The sequence below is a fragment of the Mobula hypostoma genome, chromosome 26 (assembly GCF_963921235.1).
Source record: "Mobula hypostoma chromosome 26, sMobHyp1.1, whole genome shotgun sequence".
Taxonomy (NCBI): domain Eukaryota; kingdom Metazoa; phylum Chordata; class Chondrichthyes; order Myliobatiformes; family Myliobatidae; genus Mobula; species Mobula hypostoma.
The window spans coordinates 26,475,241-26,491,298 of record NC_086122.1 but is presented as its reverse complement, the minus strand read 5'-3'; the positions used below and the strand labels follow the sequence as shown (position 1 = coordinate 26,491,298).

The 16,058-nt window shown below is 39.0% G+C and overlaps 2 protein-coding genes across 6 annotated transcripts in view; both read left to right on the top strand.

Annotated features, from left to right (window-relative positions):
* LOC134338219 (protein argonaute-4) overlaps positions 1-11,173 on the top strand; it is an 81,516-nt gene extending 70,343 nt beyond the window's left edge. For both annotated transcript variants that reach the window (XM_063033896.1, XM_063033895.1), the window contains exons 17-19: positions 2,898-2,999; positions 4,217-4,416; positions 4,745-11,173. In XM_063033896.1, coding sequence (XP_062889966.1) covers positions 2,898-2,999; positions 4,217-4,416; positions 4,745-4,853 — 411 coding nt within the window. In that variant the 3' untranslated portion in view covers positions 4,854-11,173. The remainder of the gene's footprint in view (positions 1-2,897; positions 3,000-4,216; positions 4,417-4,744) is intronic.
* Positions 11,174-13,523: 2,350 nt separating this feature from the next.
* Positions 13,524-16,058, top strand: part of LOC134338247 (protein argonaute-1) — an 89,227-nt gene continuing 86,692 nt past the window's right edge. For 3 of the 4 annotated variants that reach the window (XM_063033958.1, XM_063033960.1, XM_063033957.1), the window contains exon 1: positions 13,524-13,726. In XM_063033958.1, coding sequence (XP_062890028.1) covers positions 13,702-13,726 — 25 coding nt within the window. In that variant the 5' untranslated portion in view covers positions 13,524-13,701. Of the gene's footprint in view, positions 13,727-14,284; positions 14,347-16,058 lie in introns of those variants that run through there. The other variant, XM_063033961.1, reaches the window with a different exon arrangement.

Genomic DNA, 16,058 nt, shown 5'->3' with positions numbered 1-16,058 from the left:
GAACTCAATCCCTTTTTAAGGTGGTGGGAATATGGGGTGAGCGTGGATGTCCAGGGAATGGAGAAGATGCGGGTGAGGGTAGCGTCAATGGGTGGGGGAAAGGAAACCCTGTCTTTGAAGGAGTTGACGTCGCTGATGTGCTGGAAATGAAAGCCTCATCCTGGGAACAGATGCGGTGGAACTAAGAAATGCTAAAGGCATTTTTACTGGAGACAGGGTGAGAACAGGTATAGTCAAGATCGCCATGGGAGTCAGTGGGTTTATAATAGATATCTGTGAATAGTTTATCTCCAATGATGGAGACAAAGATTGAGAAAGGGGTGAGGGGTGTCAGAAATGGTCCAAGGGAATTTAAGGGCAGGGTGAAGTTGGAGGAAATTTGATGAAATTGATGAGCTCAGCATGGGGGCATGAAGCAGCATCAATGTAATCGTCAGTGTAGTGCAGAAAGAGTTGGGGAGCAGTACTGGAGAAGGCTTGGAAAACAGACTGTTCCACATAGCCACTGAAGAGGTAGGCATCGCTAGGGCCCAAATGGGTGCCCATGACTGCACCTTGAGTTTGGAGAAAGTGTGAAGAGCCAAAAGAGAAATTGTTGAAGGTAAGCACCAGTTCTGCCAGAGTGGAGGAGGGTGGTGGTGGAGGGGAACTGGTCAGTTCTGTTGTCAAGAAAGAAGCAGAGAGCTTTAAGGCCTTTTTGATAGGGGATAGAAATATATAGGGACTAGATATCCTTGGTGAAAATGAGGCAGTCAGGGCCTGGGAATTGAAAGTTGTTAAGGAGATCAAGAGCATGTGAAGTGTCATGGATGTAGATGAGAAGGGACTAAACCAAGGGGGATAAAATGGAGTTGTATGTGGTCACAAGTTCATTGGGGCAGGAGCAGGCAGAAACAGTGGGCCTATCTAGTGATATAGGTTTGTGGATCTTGGGTAGGAGGTAGAAATGAGCAATGTGGGTTAAGGCGAACTATGAGTTTGGTGGCTGTGGATTGGAGATATGCAGAGTTGATGAAGTTGGTGATGGTGTCAGAGACAATTTTCTGTTGGTCCTGATAAGTAAGAGGAGGTGTTGGAAAGTGCTGCTGGCCTCAGCAAGGTAGAGGTCAATCTGCCACACTCTAACATACCCCTTTTGTCTGTGGGTTTAATGGTGAGGTTAGAATTGATGCAGGGAGAGTGGAGGGCAGTGAGTTCAGAGGGAATAAGGATCAAAGGGAAGAGAGGAATGCTGAAGTTGAGCTGGTTTATGTCTCATTGGGAATTTGAGATGAAAGGATCCAGTACAAGCAGAGAACCGGAATATGGTGGTGTCCAAGAAAAGGAGGAGGATTGGAGATGGGAGAAGAAGTCATCAGTGTGGAGTGAGGAATTCTTGCCAAAGAAGTGGGCTTGGAAGTAGAGACAATGGAAAAAGAATTCAGTATTGTGGCAGCATGGAACTCACTGAGGGTGAAGCAGTCAATCAAATGCAGGTATCTGAGATCCCCATTGGATCCAGACTGGGAGGCCTGAAAATGGAGCTGTAAACCCTGTGGAACAAGATGGTGGTGAAAACAAGTTCTCAGGAAGGATATGTGGCTGTGGTAGCAAGTCTGGACCAGAGGGACAACAGTGGGAGATGATCCCTCAGAACCTCTGTCGAACAGAAGATTTAAACTTCAGGGTAGGCATGCAGTACCAAGAAGAGACTCTTGGAGCAGCAAATCATGAACACGAGATCCTGCAGATGCTGGAGATCCAGAGCAGCAACACACAAAATACTGTTGGAACTCAGCAGATCTGGCAGCATATATGGAAATGAATAAACCATTGATGTTTCCAGCTGAGACCCTTCTTCATGACTGGGGAGGAAGGAGGAAGAAGCCAAGATAAGAAGTTGGGGGGGGGGGGTGAGGGGAGAGCCAAAGGAGGACAGGCTTAGAAGGTGATAAGTGAAGCCAGGTGGATGGGGGAGAGGTGGTTGAGGTAACATCGACTGTTTACTCTTTAGCGTGGATGCTACCTGGCCTGCTTAGTTCCTCCAGCATTTTGTGTGCATTACTTTGATTAACAGCATCTGCAGATTTTCTCTTGTTTGTGATTTGAGAGTATAGTTATACCAGGCTATTCAATGATTCATTTGTTGGACAGCTATCCAAATTTAGACATAGGTCCCCAGTTATTTGTGAGGAGGAGTTTGCAATGTAGCTGAATCAGGAACAACTTTACCATGAAATCAGTGCTCTGCTAATGTTCTTTACAACTTTGGCCTTTTGAGAGGGCATTTAAAAATCACCCACAAGGATGGGTATGGGATTTGTGTTAAAGCCAGTCCAACAAAATATGGCAGATTTCCACCTTTGCAGGATATTAGTGAACCTGATGAATTTTTTTTTACAACAGATTTCTAGTTTTTGTGGTAGCTTTGCTAAGATTGTGATTTTTTTAAAACAAAGTATTGTGGCCTCACTTTCACCTTGTACTCAGAAATTTGATGTTCCTGGATTGGAAATCCCTCTCCAGAGAGTTCATAGACTGCAGTCTTTATTTTGGTGTGGTACCACAGGAGTGTTACAGCATCAGAACGGCCATCTTTGGCTTGATGGTAAATAAGGCCCAGTCTTTTTCTATATTTGAATATAAAATATGGCACTACTTGAACACGACAGTCTTCCGATTGTTATTTATCCTTCAATCAGCATCACTGAAACTTTCTAATTGTGTTTTGTGTGCATATGTACTGTTTTCAATCCTGTGCAACAGTGACAAATATCAGAAGTATTTAATTGTATGTTAGTCCGAATAGTGTGAAAGTCATTAAGTCAAATTATCTCATTTAATATTTTATTGTAGTGTGAGATATTTGTATGTAGCTTTTATTTTCTCTTATAACCTTTTTATTATCCAATTGACAGGTGGGTAAAAGTGGCAATGTCCCTGCTGGTACAACTGTGGATAGCACCATCACCCATCCTTCTGAATTTGATTTCTACCTTTGTAGTCATGCAGGAATTCAGGTACAGTAAACTACCTCTTGATTCTTAAACCTATTTAAATTTTCCATTTTAAACTAGTTTACTTCATCCTAATTTTAGTAATCATGTCAAAACATAGGCTCATTCTTTTACAAGCTCCTTACCAAAGTCACCAGCCCTGCCATAGGAACATCTTTTGTCCTTTATTCAACAGACTCCCAGAATTTTTCTCCCAACTAAGAAAACCATGGCCGTTTCTATAGTCCCTGTCTCCATTACTGCTTTACCACCTATTCTGTCACTCTGCCGGGAGAATGAATCAAATCACTACTAAGAATGTCTGTTTCTGCCTCTGTAACATTGCCAAATCCAGCCCTTCCTTTGTCAAAACACTCGTTCATCCTTTTATTATCCTCAAACTTGACTATCACAGTATATTCCTGCCATCTGTAAATTTTAAATTGAAATTCATCTGACTTGCATTAAGTCCTTCTCACCCATTGCCTGCACTCACATTAATTTCAATGAAAGTATTTTTAAAGTTCTCACTGCCATCTTCCTGTAATCTCATACTTCTGACTTGGGCCCTTAGCTCCTAAGTGGAGAATAGGCCATCAATGACCACCGGTCTCTGTCATCCTCTGAAGTCGATAGTTTGGTTAGAGTTCACCAATGCTTTTGCAATCCATTGCATCCACTGTACAGAGGGTTGGCCTATAGAGCTACACCAAAGCCCTGTAGGATGGCCTTACTCATTTCTGCCTCTCACAACAGGGATGTAGGGTTGGACTTTTGAGAGGCCTGTAATCTCATTCTGCACTAGAAGTTCCTTCAGTTCTGATCTTTTGAGCATCTCTAACTTTAATAACTCCTTAGCTGGCTGCATTGCCTTAAGCTCCCCAGCCATAAACTCTGGAATTCCTTCTCTACTCCTCTCTAAAGCATCTTAAAAGAAGAAAGAGACGGTGGCAAAGTTAATGCTCTTACCCACCTGCCCTAACTTCCTGAAGCCTATATGTCAAATTTTGGTTGGCCATGGGAAGCACCTAGAGACACTTATCTACTTTGAACTACCTGGAATGTACTCCTTAAGTTGGCGAAGTTTCAATTGCCTCCTGGAAAAATCTCATAAAATAAATTAAAATTCCTTGACATGTTTGTTCCTGGAATTTTATGACTGGAAGAGAATCCCATGTTGTTCTCTTTCACTTAACCCTAAACTTGATCTTTATTGTATGTGTGTGTGTGTATATATATAGGGTACCAGTCGTCCTTCGCACTATCATGTCCTGTGGGATGACAACTGCTTTTCAGCGGATGAACTGCAGCTTTTGACGTATCAACTATGTCATACATATGTACGTTGCACACGCTCTGTTTCAATCCCTGCACCAGCATATTATGCCAGACTGGTTGCATTTAGAGCAAGATACCATCTTGTCGATAAGGATCATGACAGGTAAAATGCTTGGGTTCAATGTATAAATTTTAGATTTATTAGAGCAACCAATTAATCAGGATGAATGCATACAATTAATTTGATTGCAAATAAATTATTATTTTTAGAAAGTAATCATAAATGGGGAAAAGATTGCATTGGCGTTCTAACTCTTAAAATTAAACAGCAATATAGTAGGTATGTTTTAGAAGATAGTTTATTGAAAGTTAGATGTTTCACAAGCTGAAATGCATTATTCTTAAAATACTTTAATCTATTGCTTTCATATATCAAATCTGACATTCTAAGACTAATTTCTAGTTAAAATGAAATCTTTTGATCTTTGCAGTGCTGAAGGAAGCCACATCTCTGGACAGAGCAATGGTCGGGATCCACTGGCACTTGCCAAGGCTGTACAGGTCCACCATGATACCCAGCATACAATGTACTTTGCATAAAACCTGCTGAAGTTTCCAGCCATTTCCAGCATATTGTGCTGTTCTGAAACGTCCTTAGTGCTTTTTTTATATAAACTTGTAAGGGCCAAGCAGGTTTCAGACAGCAATCTACCAGCGAAAAAGATGCAATGCACTGAATGACTCATTTAAATAATTAGTATTTAAATGCACAGAGAAATGAGCCATTGTTCTTCATAATCTATCAGAAGCACTATACAAGGACAACTGTGGTGGTTTTTTTTCCCCACCATAATGATTTTATATTTTTTACCTCAAGGCTAGAAGGCTGAACATCATAGGGGAAAATTGCATGAATGACTTTGATTGTTACTACATTCAGTAGCAAGATTTGATATTGTGTGTTTTCTTTCTCTGTTTATACGAGGTAACACTGTTGTAAAACTCCTATCTATTTTTAATCTTTTACAAAAGGACTCTATGTGTTTTTGTGTGTGTATCTGTGTGTGTGTATATAAGTGTGTGAGAGCAAGAGAAAGAGAGAGAGAGAGATGGGCATTAGGGATTCTTTATAGCTAGTTCAAGTCTCTCAATTGTGCAACAGTTTCGAAGGGAATCCTTGAAACTGTACAACTATAAAGGTGCAAAGTGTTTCCAAACTATACAAGTACAGGCAACCAGCATTATGCACTCATAATTGCAAAGTTGTTCTTATGGTCCATCTTTGCAAGGCTTAAGTTCTTGTGATTTGGCTTGTTCAGAGATCGGGCTGTTACCCATATGGTTGAGGTTTGTGGTAGAATATAAAAGGAAGTTTAAGTGTAAATAAATCCAATATTTATCATTAAATAAATTATTTTAGACCCTGTGGTTCTGAAATGTTTTGGTACCAGCATTGAAAAAATCCTCCCAATATGTAAAATATCAGATGTACCAGTCCTATTAATGGGTGTCCTACATCATTGCCTCAATCCATTTGGTGATCTTTTCATTGTTTGATTTCTTTTGATGCATAATGGCCATCAGTGTGGTCTGACCCCAGTTGCTGTGAACTACCCAACCACAACATATTTCCCATATTTATTTAATGACAGGTCAGTCATGAACAGATTGTCAGTCATCTTGGCAGCCCCTTTTGCCACTGATAAACTCCATTCCTTGTACTAGTGAATTTAATTTGTTTTTAAATAGGAATTTTGCACTACAAGCTTAATCTTTGTGATTTTTACCTTAAACCTTGATTGTAGCTGAACTTAGTACAATTCTTTCATATGCAATTGATGGACAAAGTTCCTCATTAGAATTACATTTGACACAAGTAAGTTAGTAATTAGGAAAAGATGCTCAATAGAATAATATATATGCTGTGGAGTGTACTGTACTTGCATATTTTGAAAGAAAACAATCCTTTAATTTTTTATGCAACATTTTAAATTGTACTCGTCAGGTTTTTTTTGCTGTTGTTCATCAGCATCAGAAGCTTCTAAGCATTGATAGTTTGCTGTAAGTTTTCAGTGGAGTAACATCTAGATACCTACTTGATTGATTATTGCAGAAACCAGTATGGTGCTTGAAAAATACTTGACTGTATTTATATTGAGGCTTTTGCCAGCTGGACTGTCCATGATCACTTTATAGCTTAGGGAAGAAAGATATGGTCAGCTGTACTCAGAAGAAGACCAAAACTGTGGTTATAATACTACAGTTCACTCTTGGAAGAGATATTTTAATTTGTAATTGCAGTGGTCTTTTTTATTTGAAGTTGAGCATACTTTTTGCATTTGAAGTTTTGTGCAATATATGTTTAAAAACCTTCAACTGCAAGGCACAGGCAAAGGCTGTAGAAAAGGGTTTTGTTGGCTAAGCATATGGGCAATTAAAAAGCAGTAATTTAAAATTTCCAGTTTGGTTCTCAAGGATCTTGGTAAGGGATATTGATTTATTATGTGGTTCCACATCCTCGTATGCAGTTTTTCATGGGTTGTGACCTTTGTCTTTTTGTAGCATAGGAATGTTTTGTTTTCTAAGCAAGCAAAGCAGCATTTTCCTAAACTAGCTTATAAGACTGCATCAGGAGAGTAAATCTTGGTTTTATTCATTCAATCATGACACAAAAAAATTATACAGCTCCATACAATTTTTAAAAGCTAGCTTTTCATTTAGTTTATTTCAGCATTCCATCGATGAAGGTACTAATAAGGAATCTTAATCTTGAAATATTTTTGTTGGGCTACTTCTGATGCAACAGTTGATTGTTATTTTTAAAAAAGACAATGTATGGTTTATCTGATCTTCGGATGAATCCTTTTGTAACAACAGTCAAAATAATTTATCAAATAATGTCCTTTCCCTTAACACTTAAAATTATTTTTTGACACTTGAAATGACTGTATACAACTGTTTAACTCAGTGACCTGTTGTATTTTTATTACCGTATCTGTCTGACATTACATTCAAACTTTATCATTTTTCAAATGGCAAAATATAATTTTAGTTTCTAAATTGGGATTTTGCTGACAGTTGTATCCAACTAGAAACAAGATTTTTGACTTGTCTATGGAAACTTTATAATACACTTTGCAGTATGTGTTGCTGAGGAAATGGTTATATATTCAACAAACTTCTAAAGGGATACTGGGGTTATAACAATGGCAGTAATTTGAGCAGTAAGGAGGCCATGTTACTTATCGCTTGACTGAACTTGCACTTTTTAATAAATTGTGTTTTTCAACTTTTTTGGATTATACCATTGATACAACTACAGTATAGTTTACAGTATTCCAGTCTATAGAAAGTTTTTTTAAAATTAAGTTGAAGTACATCTTCTGTCTTCAACACTTTTTCAGTCTTAATGCAGTGAATTTTTACCAGCAGACTGATGCTTTATGGTATTCAGCCACCAGTATTTTGTAGCCAATTTTCCAAACTAGCTTTCGTATTGTGAAATGCCTCTACTTTCCAGAATAGACTGCTTGAACTAGACGTTGCCTAGGAAAATAGAGGATAGAGATCGTAAAAACAATAATTTTAAAGAACATAAATATCAGTAATTTTCAGAATTCATCTTTGAAATGGCTCTCCATAAAAATGCCACTTCCTGTTTCCTAAATACAGGAGACAACCATCAGGTCTTAAGACTGTGTAGAGAGGCAAGTTTTACTGAGGGTGTATTTATACTTCAGTCAATATCAGTTGTATTAAATTTCTATGATATTGGATCCATGTCTTCAAAAGAACACCAGAATAGTTTTGCAAATATAAAATGCAGACTGCTGGGACTTCAATGTATTGCAGTATTCTATTTCTATTTGTTTACTCTTAGATAGTCAAATGACCATCTAAATTTCAATAACCGTCGTAAGATTGATCCGAGGCAGAAGTTGTAATTAAGAATGAGAGTAATTGACATTTATTTTTACATTTTTTAATTTGTAAGGATATGGTAAATGCTGCTCAAGTTATGAGTGTGCCTGTTTTAATCTGGTTTTTATTTCCTGCATGCAGAATTTAAATACCAGGATGCAGTCAAATAATATAAACTTTTGACTGTATTCCATAAATACAAAATCAATTTCAATTTTTTTGGGGGGGAGGAGGGTGGATATGAATTTGTAGCTTTATGACTGGAACCACAAGATGATTTTTGAAGTTATAAATGGTCTATAACAATATTTCCCACCAGCTAAAATCATTGTATTTGAAAATTTGTATAAAGACTGGAAGTTTATTTCATAATAAAATTATGTTTCTCTGCTCATAACTGAGAAGCATGAGTGTACCTGCTGAAAAATGAATATCTAATGGTGCAATCTAGAAATCAAACTGATTAAAACAGTTACTGAGAAAGTGTAACAGTTTGGTGATCCATTGTTAACTTCACAAGTCTGATACCTATCTGCAGTTTGACTGAATAATTTTACTAAAACATGGAATTTTACCAATTTCAAGTTGGTGTGCTAAATTGTGGTGCAGTGAATAAAAATGTTTGCAATTTGTTTAGAAACAAAAAGTAGACATAAGTATTAATGTCATTCTTTGCATTGACCATATTCATACGTACATATAATGCACATTGGATGAAAAAAAATGTTAATGTGCAGAAGGCACTATTCAATTATTATGCCTGCACTATTTACAGACAGCTGTCGTTCTACTCTATACTTCTGCATTGTCCCACGCTATTTTGACATTTGTTACGGTCTCCCTGTTTTTTTATAAATGTTTCTTCCAACGCGCCATTTTGTTGTAAATTTAAACCATTACCATCTTGCCGACTATGGCTTTTGATCAAAGTGTTTATTTATTCATATGACATAACAAAAATCCTTCTGATTTATATTCATTCAAGGCATTCATTTGATTCTGTTGTCCTCTTTGTCCCATTTCTGATTTTTTTTTACTATAAATAATTTGAATAATCCATGCAGTCAGTTCATCCTTCTGCCTTGAAACAAGCATATTGCTTCTAATATACAAAAAAAAAGCTACCTTAAAATAAACACAATGTTGAAAATATTCAGCAGATCATACAGAGAGAGCTGGTGTTGGTGTTTCAGGTCAATGGTCTTTTTTTCTGCTGAGTATTTCCAGCGATTTCTATTTTTGTTACGGATTTCCAGCATGGTTTCAATCCTGTTATGCCAGATTTAGATTTGTGATTTAGTGAAGCATTAAGTATTTATTGATTTAAATAATTACATTAAGATCTAGCCATAAATTTGCACACATGTCCATTTATGGCGTCATTGTTGAAAGTCCCAGTTAATTACAATTTACTTGATTTTTATTCCAGTTTTCAAGAGTTTTTATTCCTTCCACTACTCCAATTATAAAAATGAATGGTATATCAAGTAGAGTTGGTGATTCACCTCTAGCAGCCCAATTTCCATCCTGATTCCCACTGCTATCTGTGCAGCATATACATGCTCTTCCTATTATGACATGGCTTCTCCAGGTATTCCAGCTTCCCCTCATGTCTCTAAAGATATGTTAGTTGCTAGATTAATTGTCTACCCTAAGTATAGCTGGGTAGAAGACAATCAGAAAAGTGGTAGTAGGAGAACCAGAGGGGTGGGGTGAAGGGCATGCAGGAGAGAACGGGTAACAGGGATATAACTGGGGGACTGGGATTGGTGGGATTGCTCAGATAGCTCACCTAGATTCAATGGGCAGCATAGCTTCCTACAAAATAAGGAAATATAGTATAACAACAGTTTGCATCACAATGAGTATTAATTATTTTTTGTGCCATATTTTGCATTAGATGACAGGAAAATAGAGAGATTGGCTGTGAGTAGGGATGAACCACCTTGATGATCGGTAGGTTCAGCAGCTCCAGACTGGATGCTGGTACTTTAAGCATGGCTACAGGACCATAGATCACTCTACGTTATTAGCCAATGATACCCAGAGGCAGACTGTCCTTCAGGAATCAGTGTATTTAATCATCAATGGAATTCAGTACCTGGAAAATTATTTTAAGGTGTGGAAGCTGCATATTCTTTGCAATACTTAAGTGGAAGGCTAACAAATCAATTTTAAGTACATCATGAGCCCTAATTTTTCCAGTTTCCAATTGCTATGAGTATTGTTGAGAATAGAAAGCATCAATAAAGAATATCATGAGTGAATTACTTATTACCAATTATAGTAGTTTTATTGCAGTTTTCATCTTGTTAACCTGCCCAGAAGGATTATCATTCTGAAATTCTCTCGTACTGTTTTGTTTTCCTTTCTAAATTGGCTCTTGTCATCTATCAGTGATAGATTTCTTAATGAATGCACCACCGTAAAATTTTATAAATGCCCTAATGTATGTTGTCATTTTAAAATTGATCATTGCATGTTTTGTGATATACATTCATAATGTTTTCGGATAATGATTTTTATATGAGGTGAAGTTGAGAGGGTTTGGGTTTTGCAGAAAAAAAAACTGGAGTCTAGAATTTGTAAGTAATATTGTAAATTAGCCTGGTAATCATGCATTTAATGCCCTAGCCCTTGCTGTTTGAAAATACTTTGAAGGTATTTCATGCTGCATAGTTCTGCTGTAAACAATTTTTGTGTAATTCATTGGGAAAGCTGTTGATAAGATGTATGCATTCTTCAATGAAGTTGGAAAAGCTTTTCTTTTTGTTTACATGTTTAGATAAGTGCTGTTTTGATTATTTTATTGATTTTGTGTCTACCAATACGAGGTACTCTCTTGAACTGTAGGAATGGAAACTGTGTGGTAACCTCTAATGGTAAAAGAAGTTGGCTGATTGAATTGCAAGTCTATTGCAATATGACTTTTAGTCTGCAGGGACAATTTGTGTTCACATGACAATAAAAAGTGGTATTTTTATGCCGAAACTTGTAAAGTCTAACAACTTAATTGTCTTTTTTTCCCTTTTGGTTGTGAGACTGACATGAGTTACAGGGAAAATTGTGGGCTGTGGAGAATCGGGATGGAAACTGATGCCAAAGAATATTGCTGGGGTGCTGGTCTCCAGGTAGTACTGAATCCACCAGAATCTTGGAATTTACCCAATTTTGGTTGCGCACTTGATAATGATCAATATCACAGTTGATTTTGGAACAGCTACTTGCTTAGGATCAAAGAATAAAATTCAAAGATGTCCTAGTCAATAGAAGATGCTTATCTGGGAAGAAAAACAAAATCCCCTGTGATAGTCAAAGAATTGTCTTATAAAATCACTGGATTACATAGATACATCAGCTGCCTGTATATGCCTGGTAATCTTTTACATCTCACTGACACGCCAACCAAATATAGCCTGGCCAGTCAGCTTAATCAGAAGCAATCATGAAGGTGGGAAAATAAACTCTTGAAAAAACAATTTTTTAAAAAGCCAGACATCTTTGTGGAAGGCATTTAATGCTTAACCAATATGGTTGTATTTTTAATGAGTTCATAGAAGATTGAGTTCACATTCAATATCATCTGTATGAATTTTTAGAATGCTATTGACAAATTCCACATTAATAGTCAGTTAGACCTCATATTTCCATAGCATTATAAAAAATTGTATCAAGGACAAAGAGCAGAGTGTAATGGTAAACAGTATTACAGGGTAAAACGCAAACACGAGGAATTCTGCAGATGCTGGAAATTCAAGCAACACACATCAAAGTTGCTGGTGAATGCAGCAGGCTGGGCAGCATCTCTAGGAAGAGGTACTGTCGACGTTTCAGGCCGAGACAGGGTCCTGACGAAGGGTTTCGGCCGACTGTACCTCCTCCTAGAGATGCTGCCTGGCCTGCTGCGTTCACCAGCAACTTTGATGTGTGTTACAAGGTAAAAGGTGGTATACATTTGGTGTTTTCATTGTAGTCAGTGGCCTGAGAGACAGTGGGATAGTTTCCATATTTAATGACTCAATAACAAGATCCTGGTGACAAAAGCTCCCGTTGAGTTGCAAGTTTAGAAGTAAATGCTGCAACTTACCCAAATTTAATATGAAATACAATCTGAATAATGGAAACTACAAACAAGACTTAGCAATGCCAGGAGATAATTACACACTTCCACAAACGGAGGAGAGGAGCTAATTGTTTTAGAGAAAAGGATGTGTCAAATTTTCAGCCGACGTTTCGGGCCGAGACCCTCCGGCAGTGGTGAGTTTGTCTCCTATCAGCCTACTAGTAATATGCAAGCCTCAGTACTCTGGAAGACAGTGCTATTTGCATGCATTCTCAGCCTGCACTCTCTTCAGATTATGCTGGAGGAAGTACAAGCAAGTATACCTAATAACCCCTCTTCTCTATAACCCTATCATTGTTTCAGAATCAAGTGAAATATTCTGGGTTTTTTTTTAGGTTGCTTGTTTTAAATCACATCTGGCTTTGGTGAGAACATAACACGTGGTATCTAACTTAACATAATGTGCTACCGAAACTCTAGAAAGCTACACAAAGGATCCAGCAGTGAACTTTGTTTATTCAGCAGAAATGTTAACCAAAAACCTATTTGGGCGATGTCTGAGGTTAATTATGAGCAATTTATTATTCTCTTTAGAAATTGTCGTCCCTTTCGTCAAAGGATGTTTGGAAACACTTCCTAGTCATACCCTGGGTGTAGGAGATGGAGTGAACAAGCCATAGCTGTAGGTACTGCAGGTGCCTGTATCTGTCAGTAAGAATAGGGAGTCAGAAGAAAATTGAGAGTAGAGTTCTGGATATGAATCCATTCAGCTGTTTTCCACCAGGGTGAGGCTGTGCTAATGGAAAGCCGAAATCTGAGTCAGAACGTGGGCGGTTGTGAACGAGAAAGTGGTAACCTGAAGTTGTAGGATGCAATATCGTAAAGAATTCTTCAGTGTGTTTTCCCTGCATCTTACAGTGGGTCCCGTTGCAGAAGTGCAGGTCGTGGGAGGGAGAAATAAGCTGGCTGGAAACGAGACGTTCTGGGTGGCCCCCTCCCCCGTTCAGTCCGAAGGGACGATCCTGCCTCCCTGTTGCCTATCAATAACGAATCGCGACCCTCGGACGGGGCCGATCCGATGCGGTCTGTGCGGCCGCTCCGCTCGCAGAACCTGCAGCGGAAGGTGGCCGTTGCTGTCTCCTCAAGGACGGCGATGTGGCGCTCCAAGACCCCGTCCCAATTTGTACAGTCCCCCCGCTGTTGACTGACTGAACCCCCCACCCTCTCCCTGTCTCCCTCTCCCCTCCGTGCGGGGAGAGGAGGTGATTGGAGGCGAGAGAGGAACTTGGGCGCCACTCGGGAGCGTCGGGCAGCCGGCGCCTGCGCGCTGCGGGCCTAACGAATGTCCGGGCCGCGCATGCGTGGTGCCAGTGTGTGTTGTGAAGTGGAGTTGCTGCCTGAGGAGGAGGCGAGGTTTTCGGTGTCAGACCGCGGGGAAATCCGCCCTCACACACGGTCTATGGGATGGAAGCGGGGCCAGCGACAGCCGGTAAGCCACCAGGGAGCGGGAATCGGAAGGTGTGTTGTTATTTTTGCTGTGGGGAGCAGAAGGGCTCCGGAGCAGGGTGTGTGAGGGGGACATGCGCACTGGGCTGGTACCGCAGGAGCAAGCGGTGCTAAGAGTGGGACTTAAAACAACACGCTGACTCCAAAATCCGGCGAGGGGGCCGTTTTCTTGGACAAAGTGGTAAAAGAGCCTAAAATTCGCACGTATTCAAACTTTGTGCCGAGTTTCAGGTGATGGAGTACGGAAATTAGGTGGAGGGGTTGCTCCCGGGAGATTTTCCACACTGTGCATCAAGCTTGTACATTTTAATCGTTCGTTAGGAAAGTCACCGTGAGGGAAATAAAGCACAGTATAATGCAAAGGTTGACTTTGTACTACCTGATGTTAAATGATGATGGCAGTCTGAAGGCTGATTAAATATAAACAATTTTCTTAGTAGTGAAAACATTTCGTGTGCGCGCACCTTGCTCGTTTATAGGAGTAGGTTGGTAAGGGGAAGAATGCTGTTCAGTGTTTTTGATGGGAATTTTTCGCGGAGACAAATATTCAACTTTGGAAAGTCATAGCCGACGCGTAATCGTGTTCCGTCGTCGTCGGGTCAGGTAGCTAAGCTGCAAACCTTTCTTGTTCACTGTGAATACAGGCTTTTGATGACTGTGACTTGTTAAACAGATGCCTACAACACTAGATTTTATTGTTTTAGCGCGGTCTGTCCCTCAAATAGTCATTGCCATATATAAAACCTTAGTATTTACACATTGGTGGTCGTGTCGGCAGCAGTGAGTTCACCAGGAATTCGCTGTGAAACATTTTGCCTTGTTGGTCGTGTTCTTGCATCTACAAGATGGTGTGGATTCAAGTTAAAATCCAGAGATACGAATCTCCCTGTGCGACATTGCCGGAAAATGCTATGCTGTTTTCTGCATGAGATGTTAAAGCCTTTTCAGGAAGACACAAAAGATCCCATGCCAATGTTTAAAGATAAGATTTTCTGGAATCTTAAGCAATACCTCAGCTTTCTCTACCACTTAACCATATCATTTACACAGTTATCTGTTTCCTCGTGGTGTATGCAAAGTGTAAACACGAGAATGACTAAACATCCAAGTTATTAGTTCCCTGTATTTCAGAACCAGTACTCCCAATTTCAATATGTGACTTTAGGAAGATATTGGGTAGGACATAATTCACAGTCGCTGGGATCTTTTCAATTGTAGGTGTAAAAGCACCATTACTGGTGTCTTTATGTTAAATTAGTAGAAGTGGTTGAAGGATCAATAAGCAACAAACTTCTGGTTTAATATGGCACTGGTAATGCCTAGTAACTACTTATTGGCTGCAAAAATTGGTGAGAATGAGGAACAATCCGATGTTTGGACAATTTAAGTGCCAAGCCAGATTGAAAGGGTCAGGGTGTCAAGACTGGAGACGAGGCAAGTGCCAGTTCTGTTCACTGCTCTGTGACATTTGCTCAGTTCTGCGCTGAACTGACTGTAGCCTGCTCCGGCTGCAGGGATGCCTGCCTTCATTTTCTGTGGTCTCACAACATTTACTCAGGTTTGTGATGAACCGAGGCTGTGGCTGCAACTGCAATAATGCCTGGCTTCGTGGCTTTTGTAAAACTTCAGTTCTGAAGCTATTTACTTTTATTGTTTGCATGATTTGGTTCCCACCCCCCCCCCCCGCACCATTTGGTGTTGATGGTCTTTTTCTTTCTTTCTTTTTCAATCTTTTAATTAAATTTCAAAATTAATAAATATACAATAATAGTAATGAATCATAGAGATCAGGATTACAATAATAACAGTTAACATGTACAAGCACAGATTCCAAGTAACAAATATAGTTTAGCCTCCCAATCTCATAGTAATTGACCATGAAAAAGGTGTTGTTATAAAGAGAGGGAAAAAACCCTAAACTTAAAAAAAAACAACTTAAAAAAAAACGAAGCTTGGGCTGTCATAATGCATCAGCTAAAATTATTATTTGTCATTAACCCCACTCCTCTATACATGGAAAAATTGCTACAAAGGATTCAGAAAGGGTCAACTTACATCATATGAAAATATTGAATAAATGGCCTCCAAGTTTCTTCAAATTTAACCGAGTGATCCATAGTACCACTCCTAATTTTTTCCAAGTTTAGGCATGCTATCTTTTTAATGGGTTCTTTTGAGGTTTCTTTGTTTTGTGGCTGTAAGGAGATGAATCTCAGAATTGTATAATGTATGCATTGATAATAATTGAACTTTGAACACGTTCAAAATCATTGGCAGGATAAGAGAAGGTTTTTGGTAGATGTTTGTTGAGATTG